Source organism: Vanessa atalanta, chromosome 5 (genome assembly GCF_905147765.1).
Source record: "Vanessa atalanta chromosome 5, ilVanAtal1.2, whole genome shotgun sequence".
Taxonomy (NCBI): Eukaryota; Metazoa; Arthropoda; class Insecta; order Lepidoptera; family Nymphalidae; genus Vanessa; species Vanessa atalanta.
This window is the reverse complement of record NC_061875.1, coordinates 7,557,822-7,583,209: the sequence shown is the minus strand read 5'-3', so window position 1 is coordinate 7,583,209 and position 25,388 is coordinate 7,557,822. Positions and strand designations below refer to the sequence as shown.

General features: G+C 31.1%; 1 protein-coding gene across 1 annotated transcript; it reads right to left on the bottom strand.

The window, feature by feature from the left end:
* Positions 1 to 1,310: 1,310 nt before the first annotated feature.
* LOC125064181 (glutamine synthetase 2 cytoplasmic-like) lies at positions 1,311 to 25,112 on the bottom strand. The gene is made up of 8 exons (XM_047671101.1): positions 25,057 to 25,112; positions 24,232 to 24,411; positions 14,138 to 14,299; positions 12,667 to 12,880; positions 9,550 to 9,622; positions 5,076 to 5,260; positions 4,707 to 4,846; positions 1,311 to 1,551 (listed from the first exon to the last, which is right to left on the bottom strand). Exons 1-8 carry the CDS (start codon positions 25,100 to 25,102, stop codon positions 1,403 to 1,405), a joined length of 1,149 nt encoding a protein of 382 aa, XP_047527057.1. The 5' UTR covers positions 25,103 to 25,112; the 3' UTR covers positions 1,311 to 1,402.
* Positions 25,113 to 25,388: the final 276 nt, after the last annotated feature.

Below are 25,388 nucleotides of genomic sequence, written 5' to 3'. Positions count from 1 at the left end.
ATAGTATATACACATATAGCGTAACCAGCGTAGATACTGACTTAATGTTTAATTAAAATTAATTACCTATTTGATGTTATATTCAAATTAAAATAAATACATCCCAAAAAATTAAAATATAAAAATATTTTTACATGATTGTTTCTTCGACTTCATAATAAATATTGCTTTTAGTTGTGTAATAGAATGAATCCTTATTTCTGTTTGACTTTTCTGCGAAGAGAGAAGACTTACTTCTCTTAGCCGATAAATGTCGGCATATCGTATTTATCGATAAATAAGGTTGTCAAACTTAGCAACACTCACCTTAAATATCGTTATGTAGTCTGTCCGGTGCCCTGAAGTCTAATAATAAAATATTTCAAGCATCATTTGTTGTTTTTACGAAATTTATAAAAAGAAAATTTAACCGTACACAAATGAATAATTAATTTGTAACTCTTTACGTAAGTTTGGCATGTAAACATTTTAACATATTTAGATTAAAATTAAATTATTTTTCAAACAAAATTAAAAATTATACAAAACAGTAAACTGCTTTTATAATAAATCAATAGTTTGAAATAAATATAAAAATCGATTGTCCTGATGATTTAGCGTGAACGACACTATCGTATCACGTATATTGTATCGTAAATGCTAAATATTTTAATGTTAAAATTATTATTATCTAAAATATATTATATTTTAATGAAGAGTCGTTCGAATATTTAATCAATTAAAACGGATAAAAAGCGTTTAATAAAATGAAGATTTAAACAAATACATTTATTAAAAAATACGCTTGGGAAAACATTAATAATATCTATTTATTACAAACATTTTTTAATGGTTTAACAAACTACCTAAATGATATATTAACGTAATTTTTCAATTTTTTATTTCATATAAAACTGTGTGTTAAGGGAATACGTGGACAAGTAGTTACGTGGACCATTTTTCCCGGATACCAAATATAAATAATCCAATAACCTATACAATCATTGAAAAAAATCTACAAAGACAGACACATCATTCATCAGATTCATTCAGATTTATTTCTGTTTATTTTTTATTTCTTTACTTTCATGAAACCCAGACATTTGATTGTTTACATAACCCTAAGTGATTTCTTTGATATAAATTCGTAAATAAATTTTGTTCAGGAGTTTATAAGTACTTTAGATTAATTTTATCCTTAACAAATTACTAAAGAACAACAATAACAGAACCAGAATCTGAGAAATCCAAAGTTAAACGGAAAGCTTCCGTAAAAATTAATACTTAAAATAATACATAAATATAAATCAACAATTAAAAAAAAACACCACTTAAACATTTGATAATGAAAAGTTTAATCTTCACGATAGTTATACAAAACAAAAGCGTTAAATTTTCCTAACATGTCGGAAGTCATATTTTTCTATTCATCGAATATACAGGTCCTGAGTATAATAGAAATCAAACGATATGGATCAGCATTCGCAGCAGGCCGGCGGTCTTCTAAGTAGCCGCGTTTGTCTTCAGATACTTGCCGTGGAATACGTACGGAGCAACATCGGTTTGCAACACCTGACAATATACATATACATGTCGTCGATTATGTAGAATTATTAACTTAGATGATTTTGTTGTATCTGTAGGGTGTGAACGCCATGACATAATGAGTCACGTGATCGGAATCGTTTGAAGGAACTACTGTCACATTTTGAATTCGTTTGAAAGCGATGAGTCGGAAGCTAATTATCTGTATCAAGTATCTGATACAGTTTGGGTCTTCCAAACGGGATCGTTGGTTCACGCAACTCGGATGGTTATAATATACCTACTTTATAAATTGTGATTGCTAATTACCTACATAAGGTACAATAATTGTCATATCGTATCGTCGTGGTTTTTTTGCCTGAGACCTACGCCATGAAACCTGTACCAGAAGCTCCTAACGATGATGGGCGTGCCGCTGATCTATCGCAGTCGCCGTCATATGTATATGTATATATTTTAAAGAATAGTAACAATAATGCTCCCATTATATGGAATTACTAACGTTCCTATTTACTCCTTAAAACTTGTTTTCGATGTGGGGATAACAATAGCCCAGGGGCTCAGATCGATCCAGCGGCTTTTTACATTGTTAGGCGGCTCTTATATCATTGTTTTTTAAGTCCAGTAATTATAATCAAAACACGATTCGTTATATTCACTGATAGTATAATAATAATTATAAAAGTATTTTTTTTTAAGCATTAGTATCGGTCATCTTCATACATTGGATTAAATGTAATATCTATAATGTAGTTACTGACTATTAATTTTTGCCTTATCTTCTGATCGGTAAATAGCAAGCCTGAATTGACTGAACGACTTGTAAACAATACTAAAACTAATCTGAAAGTACGATAACGATACAAATCGATATTAAACTTATATAATAACCTAAACGACTCATGCCCGGTTGCTTTAATTAATAAAAAAAATATTTTTCCTATAAAAAGTCTCTGTAAGTTTCGAAGTCGCATGTACAGTCGGAGTAAGAAAACCTTCGTCAGTTTTCAAATTCATTCCTTTATCAAGTCGTAAACTCTTAGTACATTTTGAAACTAAAGCATTAAACAGAAAACTGCACATCAAATTAATCTAACATAGTATGATAACTAGGTTCAGAATAGTGTACATTGCGACGCAATATGTCATACTCAATGGGCAAAGCAGATTATCGCTCATACTGAGCACACGAAAATAGATCTTAAGGTGACAAACCTTTTCTAACTCAATATGTCATACTCAATCGGTAAAGCAGATTATAGCGCATACTGAGCACACGAAAATAGACCTTAAGGGGACGAACCATTTCTTACCCCGACTGTACATAACATGTGAATGCTTAAAACGATTAAAATAACGATTAATGTAACGATTCATATATCGACTCGTTTCTCGTAATTAAAAAAAAATCGATTACTGGTATGTACAATAAAGATTGATTAATTAAATAAACCGAGTATTAGGACTTAATTTATATTATAAATAATCCCTATATGTTTTTGCCATTCGGAATATTTGCTTGCATTGTATTTTAATAATCCAAACGAACCCTATTATTCCTTGACACAATACCATTGTGATTAAATACTTCGCACAAAAGAGTGTTAATCTCATTGACTGCAAGCATTGAAATATGCTCACATAATAATTTATGCAATTTTATTTTTACATAGCGTTCCTTTTATAAGCATTATTGTAGTATTTTTGTTTTATTAACAGTTTTGGTATTTCTATATGAAGCTATTTAATATTAATCTCGTGTTCTCCTTGTAAGATATGTAATAACAAAAATATCCTCCTTTTAATTGACATGGATTAAGTCACCAGTAGGTATCTGTTTGGTCGATTCTTTTTCCTTTTATTTAAGGAAATATCTATTTGAAAAAATAAACATCATTACTAACATGCCAATTAAAATCTTTTTAGTATACCAAGGGTCAAGTTGCTGTGGCTTCGTTATACGTTGAATTACACTAAATGATAACGTTAAGCCAAAAACCTCTGAAACACGCTAAATATAATGGTACAAGTTTCATGTCGAAATATTCCAGCGATCTCTTTAAATATACGTATTTTATGAGCGTGCGTAAATTGATTGTATATTTACTTATAGTAACGCCATTTTATTGTGCTCATAAGTAACACTGTATATTTCACAACTCTCATATTTAGTTCTCATAATCCGAAATTCTCGTATAAAAATATAGTAATATCAGTAGCATATAAGTAAACACTCTTTGCCAGTAAACATACAAAATCACTCGCAGTGTTATTTATAAAAAAATAAGTATTGACTGCATCGTTATCAGCACGATACAAAATCAATTATTTACTTCAAGAGTTTTTGTTGTACTCGATGAGCACAGATTACTTTATCGATATTAGTTGAGCATGACCAGTGGCTAGAAAACGTGAATCTTAAGCGAAGAATGCGCGGTCAAGGGCAAATGCCAAGGAGTTTTCTTAATGTGCTAAATTACACGACTGTCCCAAAAATGAGCGTGATGTTTTCATCAATTATGTATATATGTTAGTTTCTTTATTTTTTAAGAAGCTTGGCAATTATTAGAGCAATTTCAACTTTCAATACAGCTGGTCTAAATAGAGATGTCGTGATCTCTCCAAACCATCTACACAATGTTTTAAGCCATTTTTAGTTTTAATGATATCCTTCTGCAGCCAGGCCTCCTTTATTGTACAATAACTTTCAAATGATGACCTAATCATGACTTTAACATATTTGACCTTATAGTGTATCGTATCGTTAAAATCCACAAGCTGTATTTTTTTCACTTTGCAGTTCAGTTTTTGTCAGAGCAGCCGTGTGATGAATTATTATTATCTAGAGCGCGGTGGTAAAGGAAACTTCGATCGGAAATGAAATAGCACGTATCGTATAAAATTCTGCCACATGTGGATTTCAACAAAGCACACTGGATCATAGTGTTTTGACCATCTAATGGTAAGTGGTTGCCACTGCCCATATACCTTACTAGTGTAAGAAATATGAATCATTACTCATAACACCATTACGTCACCAACCCTGGGAACTAAGAACTCATTCAGCCTTCAATCCGGACCCAAAAATACAAAGTATTGCTGTTTTGCGATAGACTACATGATAAGTGTCTTACGTTTTAGCTCAAGTGTTAAATGAACCTTTGTAATCAACTTTATATTACCCGCAGTGAAGTCGCGTATATGAGGCATTCCATTCTTGCCGGTGAGTCGTCTAGTGTTGTCAGCGCCGTTATTCGCGTCGTACTCATTGATGTGAATGCCGTGACGTCGTGACAACTTGTCTATTGCTCTTTCTATAACTCTATACGAAAATAACATATATGTCTAAGATATATATTTTATTTTTAATATTTAAAACAAAGATAAAAGCTTTGTTATTGTGTCCAGGTTCAAAGGGATTACAGAGATTATATCAAAGTCTCGTTGAATCATTTGATTATTTAACGTAAAAAATATGTATATTATTAGTTTCTACCAAAGTATTTATTGAAAGAAAAATTTTTTTTTTTCTGAAAGCTTATTTTACTTACAAAATTCCATCCTCTTCTCTCATGTCTTTGGTCGAAAAGTACACAAATGTACCGTTTCCAGGCCAGTCGGGTATCGGTTGTGGTTCAAATGAAGCAACAGTTCCATATTCCTCAGCAAGCCGACTGAGGATATAACGAGCCATCCATAAATCATCAGCCGCTTTGATCCCTGGACTTGGTCCAACCTAGTAAACGTTTGACGATGTAGTGACGATTGAACATTATATGTCTTGTTAGATTTATATTTTTATATTTATTTATTTTATGTATATACTTTTATAATGTTTTTTTATGGCATAGGTTGGCATAGGAGCATATGGGCCACCTAATGGTAAGTGGTCACCACTGCCCATAGACAAAAGCGCTGTAAGAAATATTAACCATTCCTTACATCGCCAATGCGCCATCAACCTTGGAAACTAAGATATTAAGTTCTTTGTGCCTGTCGTTACACTGGTTCAATCACCCTACGAACCGGTACACAATAATAATGAGTACTGCTGTTTGGTGGTAGAGTGTCTGATGAGTGGGTGGTACCTACCCAGACGGACTTGCACAAAGACCAACCACGATTATCTGAAAAGTGGCCAGTTTGTTTTGGGGTCTCGGACAATCGGACGTTTGTGTTAGCGCGACTTATGATGTAAGTGTTTAATTTCCTTTCATTTGTATGATTTGGATCTTTTTCATTTGTATTAAGAAAAAAATGGGGCTAAAGATATTTTTGGTTTGTTTAAAGCAAATTAAAGTGTTGGGTTATATTTTTTTTAAGTAATAATGGTTTAGACGCTTTCAAGTACCCCGATTGACACCGATAGATATTATCGAGTTTTTTAGCTAAGGAATTCGAGTAGCAAGCCAGAGTAAGGATATTAGCAGTGTTTACACTTTTACGACTCAGAAAGCGTACAAAGCTATTTTGCAGTTTTGGTCTGTGCGTACCATTCATGAGAGTGATGAAAGTATGGACCTGTAAGGAATCGCTCAGAAGGACGTTAAGAAATTAACAATATATAAATCAGTTTGATAAGTTCCTTAAAAAATGAGCACTTCCTGTAATATTCCCTTTGATCCTTATTAGATACTAATGTTGACGTAATACCTACGGGCAGTTTTGAGCTCTTTTCTGATTTCGCTAAGTTTCTTAAAAACCCGAAATCATCGGTTAAGATGTACGCGTTCTAGCCACTGGGCCATCTCGGCTCAATGCTATTTGCAAGCCCGTTTCTGTAGTTGCCACCCACTTATCAGCTATTCTACCGCCAAACAGCAATACTTAGTATTTTTGTGTTCCGATTTGAGGGGGAGTGAACCAGTGTAACTGAAGGCACCAGAAGCATGACATCTTGGTTCCCAACATTGGTGGCGCACTGGTGATGTAAGGAATGGTTAATATATCTATTGACAGTGATGACCACTGATCAACAGATCGCCCTTTTACGCATTTTATAAAAATTAAAAATGTATAATTCCGTTAATAAATAACATACAACGACACAAAAAAATTTAAGAATTATATATATCAGAAAATCAGATAAAAATTGAAGGACAACTATCCGAAGGCCTTGTTTATTTGTACACGTGGAATTTTTTCTCTGATAGGCCTATAGCTATTATGTTATCAGGTTTTATGTGAATTAATATTCAAACAAATATGTTATAGTTAAAATCCTGATAACAGTAAAACAAGAGTTTGCACATTATTCACATAGCCAATATATTTTTAAATTAGAAGCTGAACAGAAATAATATTTTATTATCAAACTTTATACTTTTAAATAAAGTAATAGTCTTTAAATAACCAATTGCTGGACAAAGGTAACCTATCCACTTGAAAACTGCAATATGAGAGAATGAGTTTTTTTTAAAAGTATGTACATTTTGAGGTACTCTGGCCAGGTTAGGATCCGCAATTATAGACAAAAAATAAAGTATTCTAACCACTGAGTAATCTCGGCTTTTTATATTTAAAAATGTTTTATCGAATACTAATTATGTTTATGTTTAAAGTTTCGTTTGACTAAGTACTCACGTATAATTTACCTACATTACAAAATTTGTTAACTTTGTATATATTTATTGTTATTTATGTATGTTTGTTTCAAATAACTTTATAGTTAGAGAGAAAAGGTGTTGATAAGCCCCAAACTTTCTCGAATACTGACAAAATTGCAACCGATACACAAAAATCTTTAGTCAAATAAATCATATAGTTAAAAAAACTTGTAGAAAAAATAACTTTTATTGTTGATAAACTAAAATCTCGATTATATAATATATCATATCAATATCACAGTTAGTTTAAGACGTTTGATGGATGTCCTTTAGAAACCGGGGCCGTTTTAGCGTAAGATTTATTATAAGATGGCGTAGACTTGGCTCTACAGCAAATTCTAGTCATAGGGGAATCTATCGGGTAAGAAGAAAAAGAGTGCTTAACATGAATCATATAAAGCAAAGAAAAAAAAAAAATTCATTCAAGTACACTCATAAAAGCACTTTTGAATAGTCATAGTTTATAGTGTTGAAGAATATAGAGATACCCCCGGATCGGAAAATGCTTTCTATCGAGAAGTACCGGCAAGAAACTCAGTTACTCTATTTCATTTTAATTACAGAGTATGTCATAAAAGTATAATTAAATTTTTATATATTCTGCCTAGAAATCAACAAATACTGGGCCCTCGCTATTTATCATTAAAATAATATTGTGTTAATTAATAGTGTGCCTTATTTATCAATGTTTTTTTTTTATATGTACTTTAAATTTTTTAATAGGATTAGTTTAAACTAATTGTGGAATCGTATTAAAGAGACGAATACCGTGCCCCAAGAAGGGTGTATTAACTTTGCGAAGTCGGAAACTAGGTGTTATTAGTTTATCTTTCCTCCTCGTGTCTATACAATGGTTGTCACCCTTTCTTTCAAAAAGTTCTGTATTATTATGTAAGAATATTTGTAAGAAATCGTACTTTGTGCAAAGAAAATAGATTTGAAACCTAATGTATTTGTAATGTTATATTATACAAACAAATTTTATAACACAATAAATATACATCCAAGCTAAATATTAAAAATATCTTTATAGGCCAATAACGGCTAATAAATTAAATTGTTTTAAAGATATTGGAGCGTGTAAATTATCTAATTTAGATCTAACGACAAAATGAAATCATTTTATAATAATACAAAATTAAAGTTTAGTGACTGGGCTACTATATAATAGTAGAAATAAATTATACGACCTATATGGTATGAAGCAGTGGAATCGAAACGTAGCCTTTCTAGAATGCGTCAATAACTATTCCAAAATTTTTAAAACAATATGCATTTATACTAAGTCTTTATACATAAAGAACAAAATCTTGACTTCCGATGATGGAATAAAGGACACAGGGGTTTTTATTGGAAGTGTTTGAGGAAAACCTAAAAAGGAAATAATACCAATCAAATTGAACACAGGTCGTAGATACACAAATTCTGAATTAGAAGTAAATTTTTAAATTATTTGAAATATTTTTTGATAACATAGCTGATAAAATAACATTTCATTTTAAATCATCTACATTAGATTCAGCTAAAGTAATAAATAACAATGTTTCTAAATTCGTTGATTATATTCATTTGAAACAGTTTCTGCAATAGATATTATAAACCTCTATGCATTTTTTATAAATTCGTGTTAAATTTTTTTTAACAAATCAAATTTACTTGGTGGTAGGGCTTTGTGCAGTCCTGTCTGGGTAAGTACCATCCACTCATCATGATTATATTCTACCGCCATGCAGCAATACTAAATATTGTTATATTTCGATTTGAAGGGTAAGTAGCTGCAGTCATAAGAGACATAAGATCTCAGTTCCCTTGGTTAGGTTTAAGAAGTTTATTTCCAAAAAGAACAAAGTTCGCTTACAAAGGAAATTTTAAAATTATAACTACAATTAAGATATTACAAATAATAACAGATAATGATATTAAGCAAGCTCAGTGAAATCCTCTAATATATGGGTTCTTAATCGTTTTTTAAATATATTTAGAGATTTTGAATTTACAACACTTAGAGGCAAAGGTATATAGGTTAGTGGCGTAATATTAGCTATGTAAGAGACGGTTAACTTCTAAGGGTAATGGTGACGACTCACCATCAGTAATCCATTTGCTCGTCCGCATACCAGTAAAGGTATACCAGTAAATGATAAATACAGGATAAGCTCAAATAAAAAATCAAAACGGTCGACTATCAATTAGTAAATAAAAAAAACAGTTCTTATCGAATAATACCTTTATAATAATGAAGGAATTTACTTATCAGGGGGTATTTATAACTATTTATTGCTATAGATATATTGAATATTTTTTATTTATTATTTGTAGTAAGCATTATTCGAACCTTAAATTTTGAAGCAATTTATAGACGTGTCTTTAAATTATATTTAAAGGGGCTTTGGTACGATTCAGCCGATGACGCAATTACCTGAAAATTCCATTGAGAAGGAGTGGTTCCAGGGTTAATGCCGTTTATTCGCACACCCGCATAAAGGCAACACCTACGGACATAAAAAAATTTATAGACTCTTGGCCGTGAATAAAATCATAGATAGTAAAATATTCCAATTCTGTAGAAAGCACGCATATAGTTTGATTGATTTATGTAATATTTATATTATGTATTTACGAAACTATCATATCAACATATGAAAGTTATATTATGAAGTATTTTGTTTCAAAAATACATTTTAGTACATAGGATGTTGTGTTTCGCAGCTGATATAAATTAAATTCAAATTGTTAAGTTCGTGCACAATCAGCAGTGCTTGACTAGGTTTAAGTATTTGGTTCTAACGGGCGATGTCGATTTAATGTTATTATATTTATGATAAATTAATAGCGTTGTCCATTGCGTCCAATTTCAAAGTGATGTAATACAGTTGACTTCATAATATGACAAAAAGGTTTTCGAGTGTATAAAAGTTTTAAGGGTTAATAATACCAAACTAATCCTCTATTTAAGGACATTATTGCTATAGCGACAAATGTGCTGTTCCAGACACAAACATGTGTTTGCTTAATATATAGTGATTTAATTATTTCAGAATAATTGGTATACAAATATATAAATGTATTCCATATATTCCAAATACATTTAAAAAGTCTGCCCTCTACCGGTATAGTCATCTCACACCATGCGCTAGGAGCTCAAAAATAAAATTATTTATATTATAGTGGTTGGATACTTTGCCCACTAGACCTTTCCATCATTGACCAACACCGACATGGATCATGCACGGAGCGGCAATAGTAATTGTCACTGAGAATAATTTTCCGGTCCCCAAACGGTTCGCGAAAGGCACGCTACAGACGGCGATTCGGTGAGCATTCGGTGAGTATTATAATAACACAAATATTCATTCGCTCTTTCTGGCGCTCTATCTCACGTGAAAACAATGGTAAACTACAATAACTGATAGAATGGTTACCATATGGCACGCGATACGAGAATGCTACTGCTACTAGTCAATAAAACAGCTATGCACGGGTATGATACTGCGTAAAAGCGGAACAAACCAACGGTTTTTGCAAACGACTTGGGGATCCTCAAAAAATAACGTATTTCCTAAGGGCCGGCAATGCACCTGCAAGCCCCCCGGTATTACCGATGTCCATGTGCGGTTATAGTAACTTTCCATCAGGTGAACATCCTGCTCGCTTGCTTCATATACCAAAAAAAAAACACACTCTTGCATCTATAACATTAATATACACTACCATAATTCATGTACCTATTATTATTAATTTCGCATATAATCTTGTAAACTTTAAATATAGATAAAGAATTATAAATATTTAAAATTTATATTCTGTATTGCCATGTTTATTTGGCAAAGACAAATAATTATCACTATCGCTTGATTTGTGACATCTTATCTCATCCCGTCAAGTTTCACTTTCAATTTAAACTTCTGTTTATCTTAGTCAATAAGACATTTTGTCTCCCTATTTAATGAACTCTGTCAGAATAAATTAAATATAAATAATTCAAGTTGATACAGTAAACGCAATTATTTTGACTAAAATAATAAAAAAAATGTAGTCAGAAAAATACAGAGGCAAAAATCAAATCAAAGGAATATTATTTGTATTTATTGACAACTTTTCTTTGAATAAGCCGTACATTTATATTGATGTATATTGATATCATATATGCCACAGTATTTATTATAAAAAAAAAAACAACTTTTGTAATATGCCAGCACGAGAACCTTAGACAATTTTATACTCTGTTTCATATAAAGAAAATGATTTCATTTGAATGTCAGTAATACTGGAAATTAATGATGAATACACACAATAAACTAAATGGATGTTAAGCTAAAGAGTTTGTTTAATTTTTGTTTGTACGAGATTTTTTCAGGATTTACTGTAAAATTAGAAAAAGTCTTTTTGCGGATAAATATAAAGTATATAACATCACGCTAACACCCTCGGTGGCGAAGCAATAACGTTAAACGCGGGTAATACCGCGCACACAGAAGCTTGTGAGTATATACCGTTAGAGCGTTGTGTAAATTATTATTAGAAGTTGAACATAAACTAAAACAATAAAATAATGTTTTGTTGTAATGAGTGTATATATTTAGTGTAACAGTGTTTTTGTAGATTTCCATATAATTTTTTGGAGATTTCATATTTGGAGAACACCTATGTAAGGTGAGGTGATGATAATGTATCTATTGTTACGTGGACTGTGGTACAGCATACGCTGCAAGCATGCCCCATGTCCAAACGGCGCATGATTGCGCGGGGAGACTGATCCGGGTCAGACTTCTCCTGGCAAGCAATAATATCGGGACCGTAGCCTCCTTCTGTGAGACCGTAATGGTCCAGAAGGAGAGGGCAGAGAGCCTCATAACTAGAGCTTATAAGATAGGATGTAACACTGGGTACATGGGGGTGGAGGCTTTGCGTATACTATTTATGACGTTCCGCAGCTGGGATAGCCTTGCGTTGCCGCACGAGCAAGAAATTCGGAGGTGTGAGATAACACCACATGTTTAAGAATTCTATCCGTTTTCACGGCATGAAAAATAAATTGGATTATGTAATTGACAATCTCACTGAAATAAAGAAAAATATTAATATCATTACCCAGAATTTGTTGTTATACAACAGTAGCAGATCATGCAATAATACCGGATGTTTTTCTATAAAATCAAGGAATTTGTCTCTCAACTAAATAAAGAGATTTCTCAAGTATTTTTTTCTAATTATTATCTATTATTTTAATAGCTTATTAAAGTGCGCGTTTGTCGCTATTCCTAGTAGTATCGGATAAAGCCACCCATGTACACTTGAATAATTCAACTACTATATAAGGCAGGCAAAGCGTATAACCGGCAGAAGAGCATGATTAAAGAGTGTTTTTACATTTGTCACTTAAAGTCTTGCCTCTTATACATCTTCCTGATCTGTATTCTATGTTTTTTTTCATAAGCGAACACTGTATAGTATTATATCATAAATATAAACAAGTAATATAAAACAATTAATTATTAAAAAAATGTCATTGTATAATATAACTATTCGATCTTACCTACAGAATGACTCCATTAGATCCCTAGCAACTATTTTGTTGGCACCGATCGCGCAATAGTACGGGCCAGGTGGGGCAGGAAAGCCTCCCGGTGGCCAGCCCAGTGGTCTGTTATCTGTTGTCGTTAAGAAAAACTCCTGGTTGAAACCAAACCACGGCTCTTCTACTTCACCCTTCTCACATACTAATGTGCAATTCTTTCGATGATTGGATGCTACAAAGAGTGTTATAGTGAGTATAAATATACCATAGTGCAGCGTAAGATTTAAGCAATGAAATATTTATATACACCAAAGTAAACAATTCAAACTTATATTAATAATTTGATTAAAAAAGTCATAGTCTCTTATTTATTTGTTTTTGCTTTAAGGAAAGTGGTAATAACTTTTCAAAAGTAAATATAAAATTTACTTTTTCATGCTCTTCTGAATGTTCCATATTCAATATTTTACTAACGATAGTATAGAATTACTCTACAAATATAAGTACCTACATTCAATATATTGTTCATAGCAACAATAATAAATATTTCTGGAAATAACGAACGCTCTAGTTATTGTGCAGGAAGTACTAACTAGAAATAATTTCCTTTCAGTAATACGGTTGAATTGTCATGAAAAAAATAAGCAAATAATATTATACTATTGTCAATACAATAAGCAATTATATAATTAGTCTTATATTAATTTTATTTATTTATTCACTCTAATTCCATTTATTTATTATAACATTGGAAACGCTCTAATATTTTATACGATTAAATTGCTTACTATATTTCTTTATATTTATCATTAATCATAAGTTTTGAAGATCTACCATATTTCTGTATAAACTTTTAAACTGTTCCACTAACTTGGGTTTTAAATATTATATAAAGGAACTTTAAATGTGATAAAACATGTGCAAGCGGTGTATCGGTCAGCATGTTTTGTACTCGGTATTTGGGCGCTGTGCAAGCTCGCTGAGTAAACACTATTCACTCACAAATAGTCATGAGAGGTAAAATAATGTCTGTTTTCATTCTCACGATTGGCGGTGTATTGCCGGAATATGGAATTATTTATATTTGTTACTGAGCCGATGTTTATGGACGGTGGTAACCACTAACCGACAGGTTGTACAATCGTCCATCTGCATTCATATATTAAGTCATATTAACATTTGAAAAAGAAAAAAAATGTAAATAGATTTTAAAGGCTAGATTTATCAAGTGCTAGAAAAAGTTTATTCGACACTAAATGTTGAGGCGATTTTATACTTCGCTTTAGTATTTATTATTAAATTAAGTGCAATAGTTGATAACGTGAATAAATTTATATAAATTATACCAGTAATTAATACAATTGTAGTTTTATAAAGTATAAGAAAAATATAAATAAATCATACGTTTTATACATTAAGAATAGATTACAAATTACATACATAATAGACAATAAATTACATACGTAATCAGTAACACTTCTTTACTAACCGGTTGGCTGGTAATTGTATTGATAAGTGTCTGCCAAAACCAGTAAATGGTTGCCGCGTCGAAACGGATCATGATAAATCACTTCTGGGAAGATGTACGTGTCAGAGTTGTCAGAGCTGGCTTGGAACGTATTGCTCCCATCAAAGTACCAAATTGGTAAATCTGGAAAATAAACGTAACATCGATTAAAATTAGTTGTACGTATAAAATTTCCATATCGAAATTGGGATTTTTGGCTCCGTCACATAGTAGTGAGTTACATAGTGTCTAATATGTATACATGTTATTGTAACGCTCATATATAACTATATTTATATTCTTAATGGCAAATAATTTACCATAAAGAATAAATATATATTAACACAGTCATAATACGTATCAAATCATAACAAGAGATATGCATCAAATCGTATTTTCGTGGTCCGAGAGTGACACTCATCTAACTCTTTGGAATCTGCGGCTCTATATATCAAGCCATTAGACCAACAAATGATTTTTTCATTTTTTCTTCTGCGCCCTTGCGTTTTTGATTTCCTCTTTTATTATTATAATTTTTGATCTTTTGTGTTTCATTTAATAAATTTTATTTGTTGTATATTATTCTTATTATATAATATTACTATCGTTGAATAAAATAGACCATTAATTTTATTAATTATAGCCGTAATATATTTATATTAGGGCTAATTGTAGTTTTTTTTTTAATTTCTCAGTAGTTAAGAGATGAAGTTATAATCAGCACTGTTATCCGTGTAAATTTTATTCTATAGGCAGTTCCTGAGATAAGCGCATTCAACATAAGTCACTTTTTGGATGTAAAAAATCTTTTATATGAATACGATGTGAATTTTCTATAAATTTTGGAGTTGACGTAATCCAACGTCCAATTTCAATAGATCGTGTTTCATGAAAATAAAACTCCCTTGATTGATTGACAAGTTAGAGCTTTTGAAATACTACATAAAATGTATTAAAAGTTTGAATTTTTTGAAAATACATAACCATATTTAAAATAAATGGTTAGATTTTTATTGCGAGCCTATCCAATATAAAATTTTCAAGTTTATTTTTTTAATCTTCTAAGCAATATATTTAAACGAGAAATTTTTAAAAAATAAATATTGTAAGCTATGATTATGTGAATCCTAGAAAAGAGCGCTCATGTCTGAAGCACAGATATTTATTTATCTACTTCAGATATTTGAATTCGTTAATATAACGTTCTTAAAAAAACAGATACAAAACGGTTACGAAATATCATCCCATAAAAAGGTGTAATTTATACACTTATATAAAATCAATTTCGAATTTTTATTTGATACTGACTTGAAACAAGAAACCATAATGAATATCGATTGGTGTTGTCAGATTAAATTGAAATGTTTTTTCTAGGAAGTAGATTTATTTAGTAAAAATAATAAAAACTAAAATAAAAGAACAATGCAGTTTTTATGGCTCGACAAGAACAGATGGAGCCGAGATGGTCCAGTGGTTAGAACGCGTGCATTTTAACCGATGATTTCGGGTTCTAGCCCAGGCAGGCACCACTGAATTTTCATGTGCTTAATTTGTGTTTATAATTCATCTCGTGCTCGGCGGTGAAGGAAAATATCGGGAGGAAACCTGCATGTATCAATTTCAACGAAATTCTGCCACATGTGTATTCCACCAACCTACCACCTACACCTACAACCCACCTACATATAGCAATTTCGGCATTTTTTCACGACATATAAAATTTCGCTAATTATTCAACAACTTAACAATTAAATTGTTCCACTTATTTTTATATTTCCGTTTTAATGTTATATATCCTACATTAAGATCCATGTAATAAGACTTCCCTCAACACCGCTGTTGTTGTATATAAAACTATCACGTGTTTGTGGCCTGCCTGGCCGTCGCCCTCCTAAATCATTAATTCTAAGCTCCTATTTCAATAGACTTCTTGAGATATTTATCCAGGGCTTATTATTTTAATATGGGTACGATGAATAGACCTAATCATTCCAAGTAAATAATCGAATATGCTAATTCATAAAAAAATTGCCTACAATAAATGCTTATTATAATATAATCACCTTCAATATTATCCTGATTGGTTCCAGTACCTATTGGTAGTTTTATTAAAATAATATCACTTGACTTTATTAATACGCATGACAGTAGACGAGAATTAAAAAAAAATCCTTTAATATTGCTTACAACCAATCTATAGGTTATAATTCAAATAAACGCTAAGACTGCAGCCGAATAAACTTGGTTCAATTCAAACCCAACAATACTGAAGAAAAAGTTACCGTTATATACACTCGTTTTAAGAACACTCCCCTACCTGCCACGGCTAGTATTGGGCGTTCTTGGCATAGTTCAGTTAAACGACAATTTGGAAGGCAAAGCGAAATTGGCTTCTTAAAAGTTCAGCATGTTTTAGGCAATGCGGCGTTCGATGTGCAAACGCCGAATTACCTAAAACTTTACAAGGCGCAAATTCAGCCCCATAAGGAGTACTGATCTCATCACCCAGTGCCAGCTTCTTTCATTTAACCACATTCAACGTAGTGCTGCTCAAATTATCAACGATCAAGTTATTTTCTATCAGCTCGATCCTTTGGCTCTACGTTGAGCTTGGCTCTATGTAAGATCAATCTGCATCTTCCACCGCGTTTTCCCGGATAACGTTCCGAAAAATTGTTTGGATGGCTGCTGAATTTCCCCCATCGGATCGTGTTAGAGTTCCAAATTTTTCAACATTGTAATTCACAACAGCGTGATAACCTTTGGAACCATTTTTCGCCGACGGTTTTTCTGAACCGATATGACTCGGTACCTTCAAGAAACGCACATGTAATCTAGTTGCATATGTCTATGGGTCAGTCAGTCTTCTATCAGGTCTTGCAGCCAATTTTAAAACCCATTACACAAAAATATACATACATGTATATTATATAATTGTCATTGAAGGACGTTAATAAGTTGTTAAATGATTTTGTGAAGTTATTTATTTTTATACTAAGTAACCATTAAATGTATGTTGTGACTGTAACGCTTAGAGTAAGAATATTATAACTTTTATAAATTTATATAACAAGCTCACGTACACGGTGGTACACGGTGCGTCATCCGTATGGATGGGACAATATCACGTTTGATAGAAATAAAAAAAAAAACAGGAAGAAGTAAATGTACTATATTGCGAAATCTTTAGGCCATTCGAACTCTTAGTCTGGTTTAAATGAAACCACATGAGTAGGAATAGTAGTAGTCGGTTAACTAAGTGTATAAACCTAATTCATTCAATCAATTTTTCACATTTTTTTTAAACTATCTCACAAATATTTAAACCTGATGTAAGGAAAAATCCTATAGATATATAATTTCTTATAACTGATGTTCAATCAGTTATTTAATTGTCAAAATGAATAACTACTGCAAAAATCTATTAAAAAAATATCTGTAAGTTACAAACGATATTCAAAAAAACTTCGAATTGTTCTAGATAGGTACACAATATGCCGATGTTCTTATAATAGATATTAAATTTATGAAACCTTAAGAATGCATTATTGTCGCTATGAATATTACCAAAAATCGAACGGCTGTAAATGAACAGTTACGAAACTCTATACATTTCTTTCTTTATATTTTAGTTTTATTACTAGTTTATAGTTTTGACTATACCACATGTAGTAATTTATTTTCTTATTGTGTGGATAAAATTTAAGCACCCGTAATAACGTAATTAATCCTTAGTCTTGCATCACAAGTTGTCAGTTCCACCAGAGAATTGTGTAATAAAAAAATCAATTATAATTTTCGGGAAATTCCTTTCTTGTTGTTCTTCTTGTATTTACTTTATATAATTAAACTGGTACTGGTGGTATATGTAAAAAATGTCGTATAAAATGGGTCGTGTTCCATGCAAAAAAAAAATTAACTTCAACCAGACACACTTTAATAATAAAAATACTAGCCATAATTATTAAACGTTTTAAAATATTAAATAAGTTTACGGATAACGTTGATGATTGTTCTGCATGAGTGTCTGGTAAATCACTGGACGTAGATGACGAGCGCGTGCACAAAGGATTGTTATCTATGTAAAATGTATACATATGTATTGAAATAGTTTTTGTTAACAATAGATATGAATTCATCGATTTCCTACGGGACAGTGGTGAAAATACTGTAACTGTAGTAGTAACTGAGAATGGAATTGATAATATAGATAGAAAAATATCTATAACGGAATAATATGATAAACAATTATATAAATCCTGATAGTATAACACACTAAAAAAATAAAGGTTTCGAAGTATATGCAAAGGACATAATTGTATTACTTAAAGGCCATGTACAATGCACTCGTGTACCTGCTTTTCCCACTGCTGTGCTGTTCAGCATCTCATTATTTATATGAAAGCGTCGCTGTATATAAAAAGGTTCGCCTGAGAAATCACGAATCCTCAGGCGACTTTACCGCACCAGATGCTTTTTAGAAAATAAATGTTCTAAGTGTATTATTTAAATGCAACAATCAAAATATACTCAATACAAGTATTTAAATATATCAATTTAAATATTTAAATATATTCAAATATATCAATTCAAGTAATACCATTTTATAACACTTTACAAATTTTTGAATTTTTATCAAAAAAGATATTTCGATTTATTGCAACATTATTATGAATTTACTTTATGATTTTCGTCTGTATTTTGCTTCAGGAAGATCTCGTTTCGATGTCCAACAGTAATCCGCTAACATACGTGGGCTCCACGTGGGCTTGCCCTGATATCGTTTTTCTATTGTAGAAATGTCTTGATGGAATCTTTCACCGTGTTCATCGCTGATGACGCCCAAATTTTGAGAAAAGAAGTCTAAAATTGAATGAAGAAATCTATCTTATTATCTTAAATATATCATCTTTCATCAATAGCTTAAATAATTTTTGCTTCACTGAGCTTAGGATTTGTTGCTTTCAAATATAAAAAGCCGTCACCACTCCTGTCCACAGCTTTCACGAAGTTCTTCATAAGCACAAACTTTATGTGCAAAGGTGGTATAAATGCATTCTCAAGATACTTAATTTTGCTTTTTGTTTTAATTGTAATACCTTTTGTATCAGTAAGACAAAAATAACAATCAGATGAGTGGTTCATTGGTTCCGTCTATATCATAGGGATTGCAAAAAGCATAGATCGAGATCTTTTCGCCAATCCAGTGGCCCACATATGTAACGCAATAGATGTCTGGAAACCACGCTTTGTCTTTTTATCCGATGGAAAAGTCAAAATACTATTCATATAACTTAATTACGATTGGTGTCAAAATACTTCGCTGAGTTTTGAAAGTAATGTCACCACAAATGTAACAAAACTTGTCAGGACAATTTTTACACTTTCATGACATTATTTAAAAATCACTTAACTCAAAAAACAGAACAAAACACTACGCTCTTCAAATAAACAAATTCTCTGAATGCGAAAGTGAAACAAAAACGGTTAATTTTTAATTTTGTGGGAAGTAGCTGTAACACGAAAACTAGACCTGATGGAATTAAAATAAATATGGTAATAAAATGAAGGTACGTAGTTCATTTAAAATTAACAAGCAACTTTCTTATAACAAAATTTTGATGAACAGTAAATTTTCAATCAAAGAGATACTTTTTTTAAAGTCACATAAGGTAATTGGTATTATCGTATAATTAGATATTATTAAAATTTCAATTAAATATTTCTAGAGCTATTTCATGGATTAACCTCAAAGTATAGTAATTTATTTTTCAAATTTATTAAAAAGCGAAATCCAATTTCGTCAACTTTTTCTTGGAAGTATTCGAGAATAAATTAAAATAAAGTGAATTTGACGATAAAACAAATATTTTGATCTCAATAGATTTGTTCAACAAACTCTTCTATTACATATAATAATACTGCTTACCGCTTACGATATCTGCAAACAGAGTTACTTTCGCATTTTTTGTATAATTTAAATTTTCAGATATCTGTTTATCTAATCACGTAAAAACATTGTATATCTGATTTTAATATACATTTCTATACCGTTTAGATTAGGTTGAAACTATTTTCAGTTGTATTAACTGGCTTACAGATTTTTAAATTAGTAACATAATCTACATAGTACATAGACACGCGCGGGTGTCATATCGGATTTTTGCTTTCAAAAACGCTAAGAATTTTTGCATCGTACGTATGACTTAAAAGTGATGTAGTATATAAAGGCCTACTCTCCTCTGGAGGAGATATTTTGGAGTTTATTCGACTACGATAGTCCAATGCTTGCTGGTGCAATCACATGTATCAGATTGGAACTCGTACTCTTCGGTTAAGATTTACGTGTTCATCCATACGATTAATAAATCCCGTTAACTATATCTTAAGAAAATTCTTTCATACAAAATACTAAAAGGATTAATCAACTAAAATAGCTAAGAAATAAATATTAAGCTGATTAAAAAAATAACTAATATCTAATTAATAACTAATCGTTTATAAGGTTATCTTTGCATTTATAGAAATTCAAAATTATTACATCTAAATGATAGAGGTAAGTACGTTGTTGTTATAGGTTGTTGATTTTTCTAGTACACAAAAACTACTGATTTGATTTTTATGGAACTTTTATATAACAGTAATTTATAGTTTCAGGTCAGTTATAAGCCGATTAAATGATTTATTTATGAGATTACATTATGTTTGTATGTTTTATTCCTGTGTCGAGTCGGAAAAGAAGATTGTATTAAAAATAACTGATAACTGTTAATAAAATTTCTATACCTATACCTTTCAATATGGTCTTATACTGGAAGAGTGTATTTGAAGAAATTTGAATATACGTGCATATCAATATCTCAATAGTCACTGCAGATTGTTGGTACTGAAAAGTCTTCATAATTTAGATAGTCGTGAGTTAATTAAAAGTTTTAAATTACATTATGTTCAGTGAATAAGCATTGATATACAACTTTAATTATAAATTTTTCAAATTTAAGTTATAGCATTAATTAACTAAATTGTAAAAAACTTTCTGGCCAATAATTTCTAGTGATGTGATTCTGTCTTATAATGTCGGACCTTTAACAACTATGAACGTGTCACATAACTTAACCAATAAATAAACGATATAATCCCAACATAACGACAAACCCATGCGACCGTACTGCATACGTGGTTCAAGATAGATATTTAATACAAAAACACAATATTAACCGCAACAATCACATTAAAAATAAACAGACAAAAATTTTCAATTCAAAAATGGAAAAAGAGGAAATTCTAATTATCATTACGATAAGCGGAATTCGGCCTCAATCAAACAGATAAAAATTCACATTTCAACTGTGAACATTGTGATTTTAATCACACTTACAATATAACTTATCGGGGTTGCCTTCATAGTTTACGGTATTATTATAAGTTACTTTGTAGTACCGAAGAGCTGCTACAAGACTGGATAGTTAGACCATCCACTCATCTACCGCTTACCATACGGTGGCCCATTTGTACGTCCGCCTAACTGTATATAGAAAAATGGGCTCCCCATCAGACATCGTATAGCTGCTCTTTCCTAGCCAAATCACTCAACTGAATTTGATGAAATTAGGATACCAAATGAACCTGAAGCAAGGATATAGGCTACTTTTTAGTATTTAATATAAAGCTCTGTCCTCTCGTTATAAAGGTAAGAAATATAAAGCAATACTTTTTTATTTTTTTATAATATAGTAGAGTGCTCTTAATAATGCGACAATTAAATACTAAAGCAGTCTTCAAAAATATTTTTGGTACTAATACTATATTGATAGCTAAAATAAAAAATAAATGTGAGGTTTATGTTATGTATGCATACCTATAATTAATCCGTAAAACTTAAGTGTCTGTGTTTACGTATACGTAAAAATATTTATAAAACAGCCTGTCTATCTGTGGAACATGGATACATTTTTCATTAATGTATTGTTTATATATTTATGCAATATTTTTATTACACTGTCGCCAGTCAGACGATAAAAAAATGCTAGTTTTTATTTTGTTATCACCTTTCATTAAGATATGAGATACCGCTAGATTTGTTAGATAGGATTTGGGAGTAGGTGGCTGGCTTGACGCGTGTATCGGTAACTAGGTTGATGAGTTCATCATCAATTAAAATGAATCAAACTATTTATACTTCTTTTATGACTTATATAAACATTTTTCAAAACAAATGGCTTCGAGCAATTTAGTAAAATTTGTTAAGCAATTACAATCTATAAATGTTTACCTTATATTTAAAAAAATTTGCTCGAGTTTTTAATAATTTTAATGTTTTTAATAATTTTATGCTATTATATCATATACTAGTGACCCGCCCCGGCTTTGCACGTGTGCAGTGCTGATACTAAATATACTACAGAATGTCTTACAAAATTCACAGTTTTTCAACAATACAAATCGCTATGTATTTGCGATTTAAATCTATAATATCTTCGAAAATATTCATTTAAATTACGTTCTGTAATGGGCCATATTGATCTACATTAAACACACAAAGATACGCATTTAAGATACTTAATTGGATAAGGATAAATGCTGTATTGCTTAAAATCGCTTCGAAAATAAGCCATTATTTCTCGTAAAAAGTAAAGGATAAGAAATGGCTGTTGTAGGCTGTCCCTAAGAGATAGACATATGACATTGCAGACTTTTTTGAAGACCTTTTTAAGGTGTGTAATATTGTAGTACATTATTTTGATCTATCTCGTACGGTTAAGCCAGCATTTTCAATGTAAGCGCAAAAAATGTGTTCATTTACGACATCACTTCAGAAACCTTCTCTAGTATATTGTGCATGTATTATACATATAAACATTCCTCTAATGTAAAGTATTAGATACTCCGCGCGAGGCAATGTACACTATAATGCTAGAAAAAATTCAACGTAAATTCTGTAGATACTTATTAAAACGTAAATATGGGTACTACCCTTTTCTCTATCCTTCTATGTTTGTATCAGGAATGGTAGGTTTAGATACACTTCAGCTTAGGCGGGAATCCGCACATATAAAATTTTACTATTTAATTTTAGTGAATAGAGTGGATAGCATTGCTGTACGTGAATCCATATATTTGTATGTTCCCGACCAATATATGCGTGGTGTTGGAAGACGGCAACATAGATTATTTTGTTACTGACCTATGTGGCATTCTCCCCACGCTAGCAACAGCCCCACTGCTAGGGCTGTTAAACTTTTAAATAACTTCCTACTTTGTTGTCGAGATGTAGACATATTTTGTGATCCCTTTTATACTATATTCAAACAATTCTATATATTCCAGAATTTTAAAGATGTTTTGTACTTCCTAAATAGATTTAAACTTATTTTTGTTTATTTTTTTTATAAATTTTATTTTTACTAAATTTTTTAGTCAAATTAGTATGAATATATAAAAAAAAAAAAATTGTTAAGTAATTAGTGTAGATATAAGTGACTTGGTGTAATAACTGGAATGCTTATATTTTTCATTTTATTATTATTATTATAAAATATGAATTCCGTCGAATTAAATTACAAGTAAACGTACGTTTAAATGACTTTGTTTGCCGAATGGTTGTACTATGTTAAAAAAAGTTTTAAAAAATTAGAACCCAAATTTGTCCTACTTCTGGGTTAACTTCGTCTCCTGTTTAGGAACTATTTTAAACATGTGGCATATTTACTTCTATAAATGGTTTTACTAGCGAGTTTTTTTCACAGCCGAGCATGAAATATAGACAAATTGAGCAAATTATAATTCAATGGTGCTTGGCCAGTTCTGAACCCGTAATCCCCTAATCTAATATCCATGTATTCTGGCCACTGAGTCATCTCGGTTCTTATGTATTTGTACTACGAATATCTCTGACATTGTATATACCTCTATGTTTTAATAAAGGTAATATAAATTTCATTTATTAGTAGTCTTCCTAATTTTGAAATTACAAATGAATGTTACCAATTTAAACTATAAAGAAGAAAATATAAATAGGTATTATCTTTACACAAAGAAAATTAAACAGATGATAAACCAATAAGGAGAGCCATTACCTTTGTTTGATTTAGGCACGAAATCGAAAGTCCTATCCTTCGAGCGTAAATTAATTCCAGTGCCGTCAACCCATACATAAGCCACTAAAATAGATTCACAAGGTATTTCGAGGTCTTCGTACTTTCGCATTGCTGCTTTATTCAATGCAATAGGAACTGAATTCATATTGATAGTGACACCTATAAAGTTAATACATTGGTAATTATCTTATGTTTCACTTAATTTTCATTGGTTGATAGAAAACGAATGATTTTTAAGCCAGTTTTCGGTACACGTTTGCGGGAAAACCTTATATGTAGCGGCCAGGTAACGTATTTATTTTGTCTGTGGGGACATATTACTGACTGATCATACTTTGAGCCGAGATGGCCCAGTGATTAGAACGCATTCATCTTAAATCTCAAAATCCTTCTCCTCAAAAGGAGAGGAGGCCTTAGCCCAGCAGTGGGAAATTTACAGGCTGTTAATGTAATGTAAAAAATGCATACGATGGATAAACCAACTTATCGATTCATAAAATTGAAACCTGTGGTTTTAAAGGGATTTAGGCTTAGGGTTAGGTCAGTAGTGACATCGTAAAAATGGCTTCTAGACAAAACCATGTAAATAGCTGTCCTTCCTGACTTCGTCCAAGTCCAATCTAAAACATCCAGGGACTCAAACATAAATAAATATAATACCATGAAAATCGGTGCAACCGCTTAAGAGAAATTAAATTATATTCACACGTACAGAACGGTTTGTTTTTATAAAGACTCAATTTTTTCAGAAGATCTAATATATCTTTGCATAAAATTACGCTTTTACTCGAATATATTACTTACTTGGTTTTGATTTAGAATTAGTAACGAAACTTTTAATTTGACACATCTAATGTGAATTTATTTTACTATATGTTGTGATTATGACGTTTCTTTTTTTTATTTAAATATATATATACTTACCAACCAGAGGTAAAAAAGTCATTTAAATAAGAAATAGTACTAATACTACTTTATTATAATAAATAATAATCAACAATAACATTAATACTTTAAATAAAAACAAGAATATTTAAAGCAAAAGTAAGCCCAAGCCGAGTGTTGCCAGGTGAGTATGTCATTTTCCACCCACATTTTTTCGAAATCACCCCAAATTTTTTTTTACAGTTTTTACT

Bases quoted from the DNA above. Each gene is read 5' to 3' on its own strand.
- LOC125064181 (XM_047671101.1), bottom strand. From the start codon at position 25,102: ATGTGTCAAATTAAAAGTTTCGTTACTAATTCTAAATCAAAACCAA. The intron at 24,412-25,056 runs GTAAGTAATATA...TTAACTTTATAG, and splicing joins TAATTCTAAATCAAAACCAA to GTGTCACTATCAATATGAAT. The intron at 1,552-4,706 runs GTAATATAAAGT...GTATATTGTCAG, and splicing joins TATACGCGACTTCACTGCGG to GTGTTGCAAACCGATGTTGC.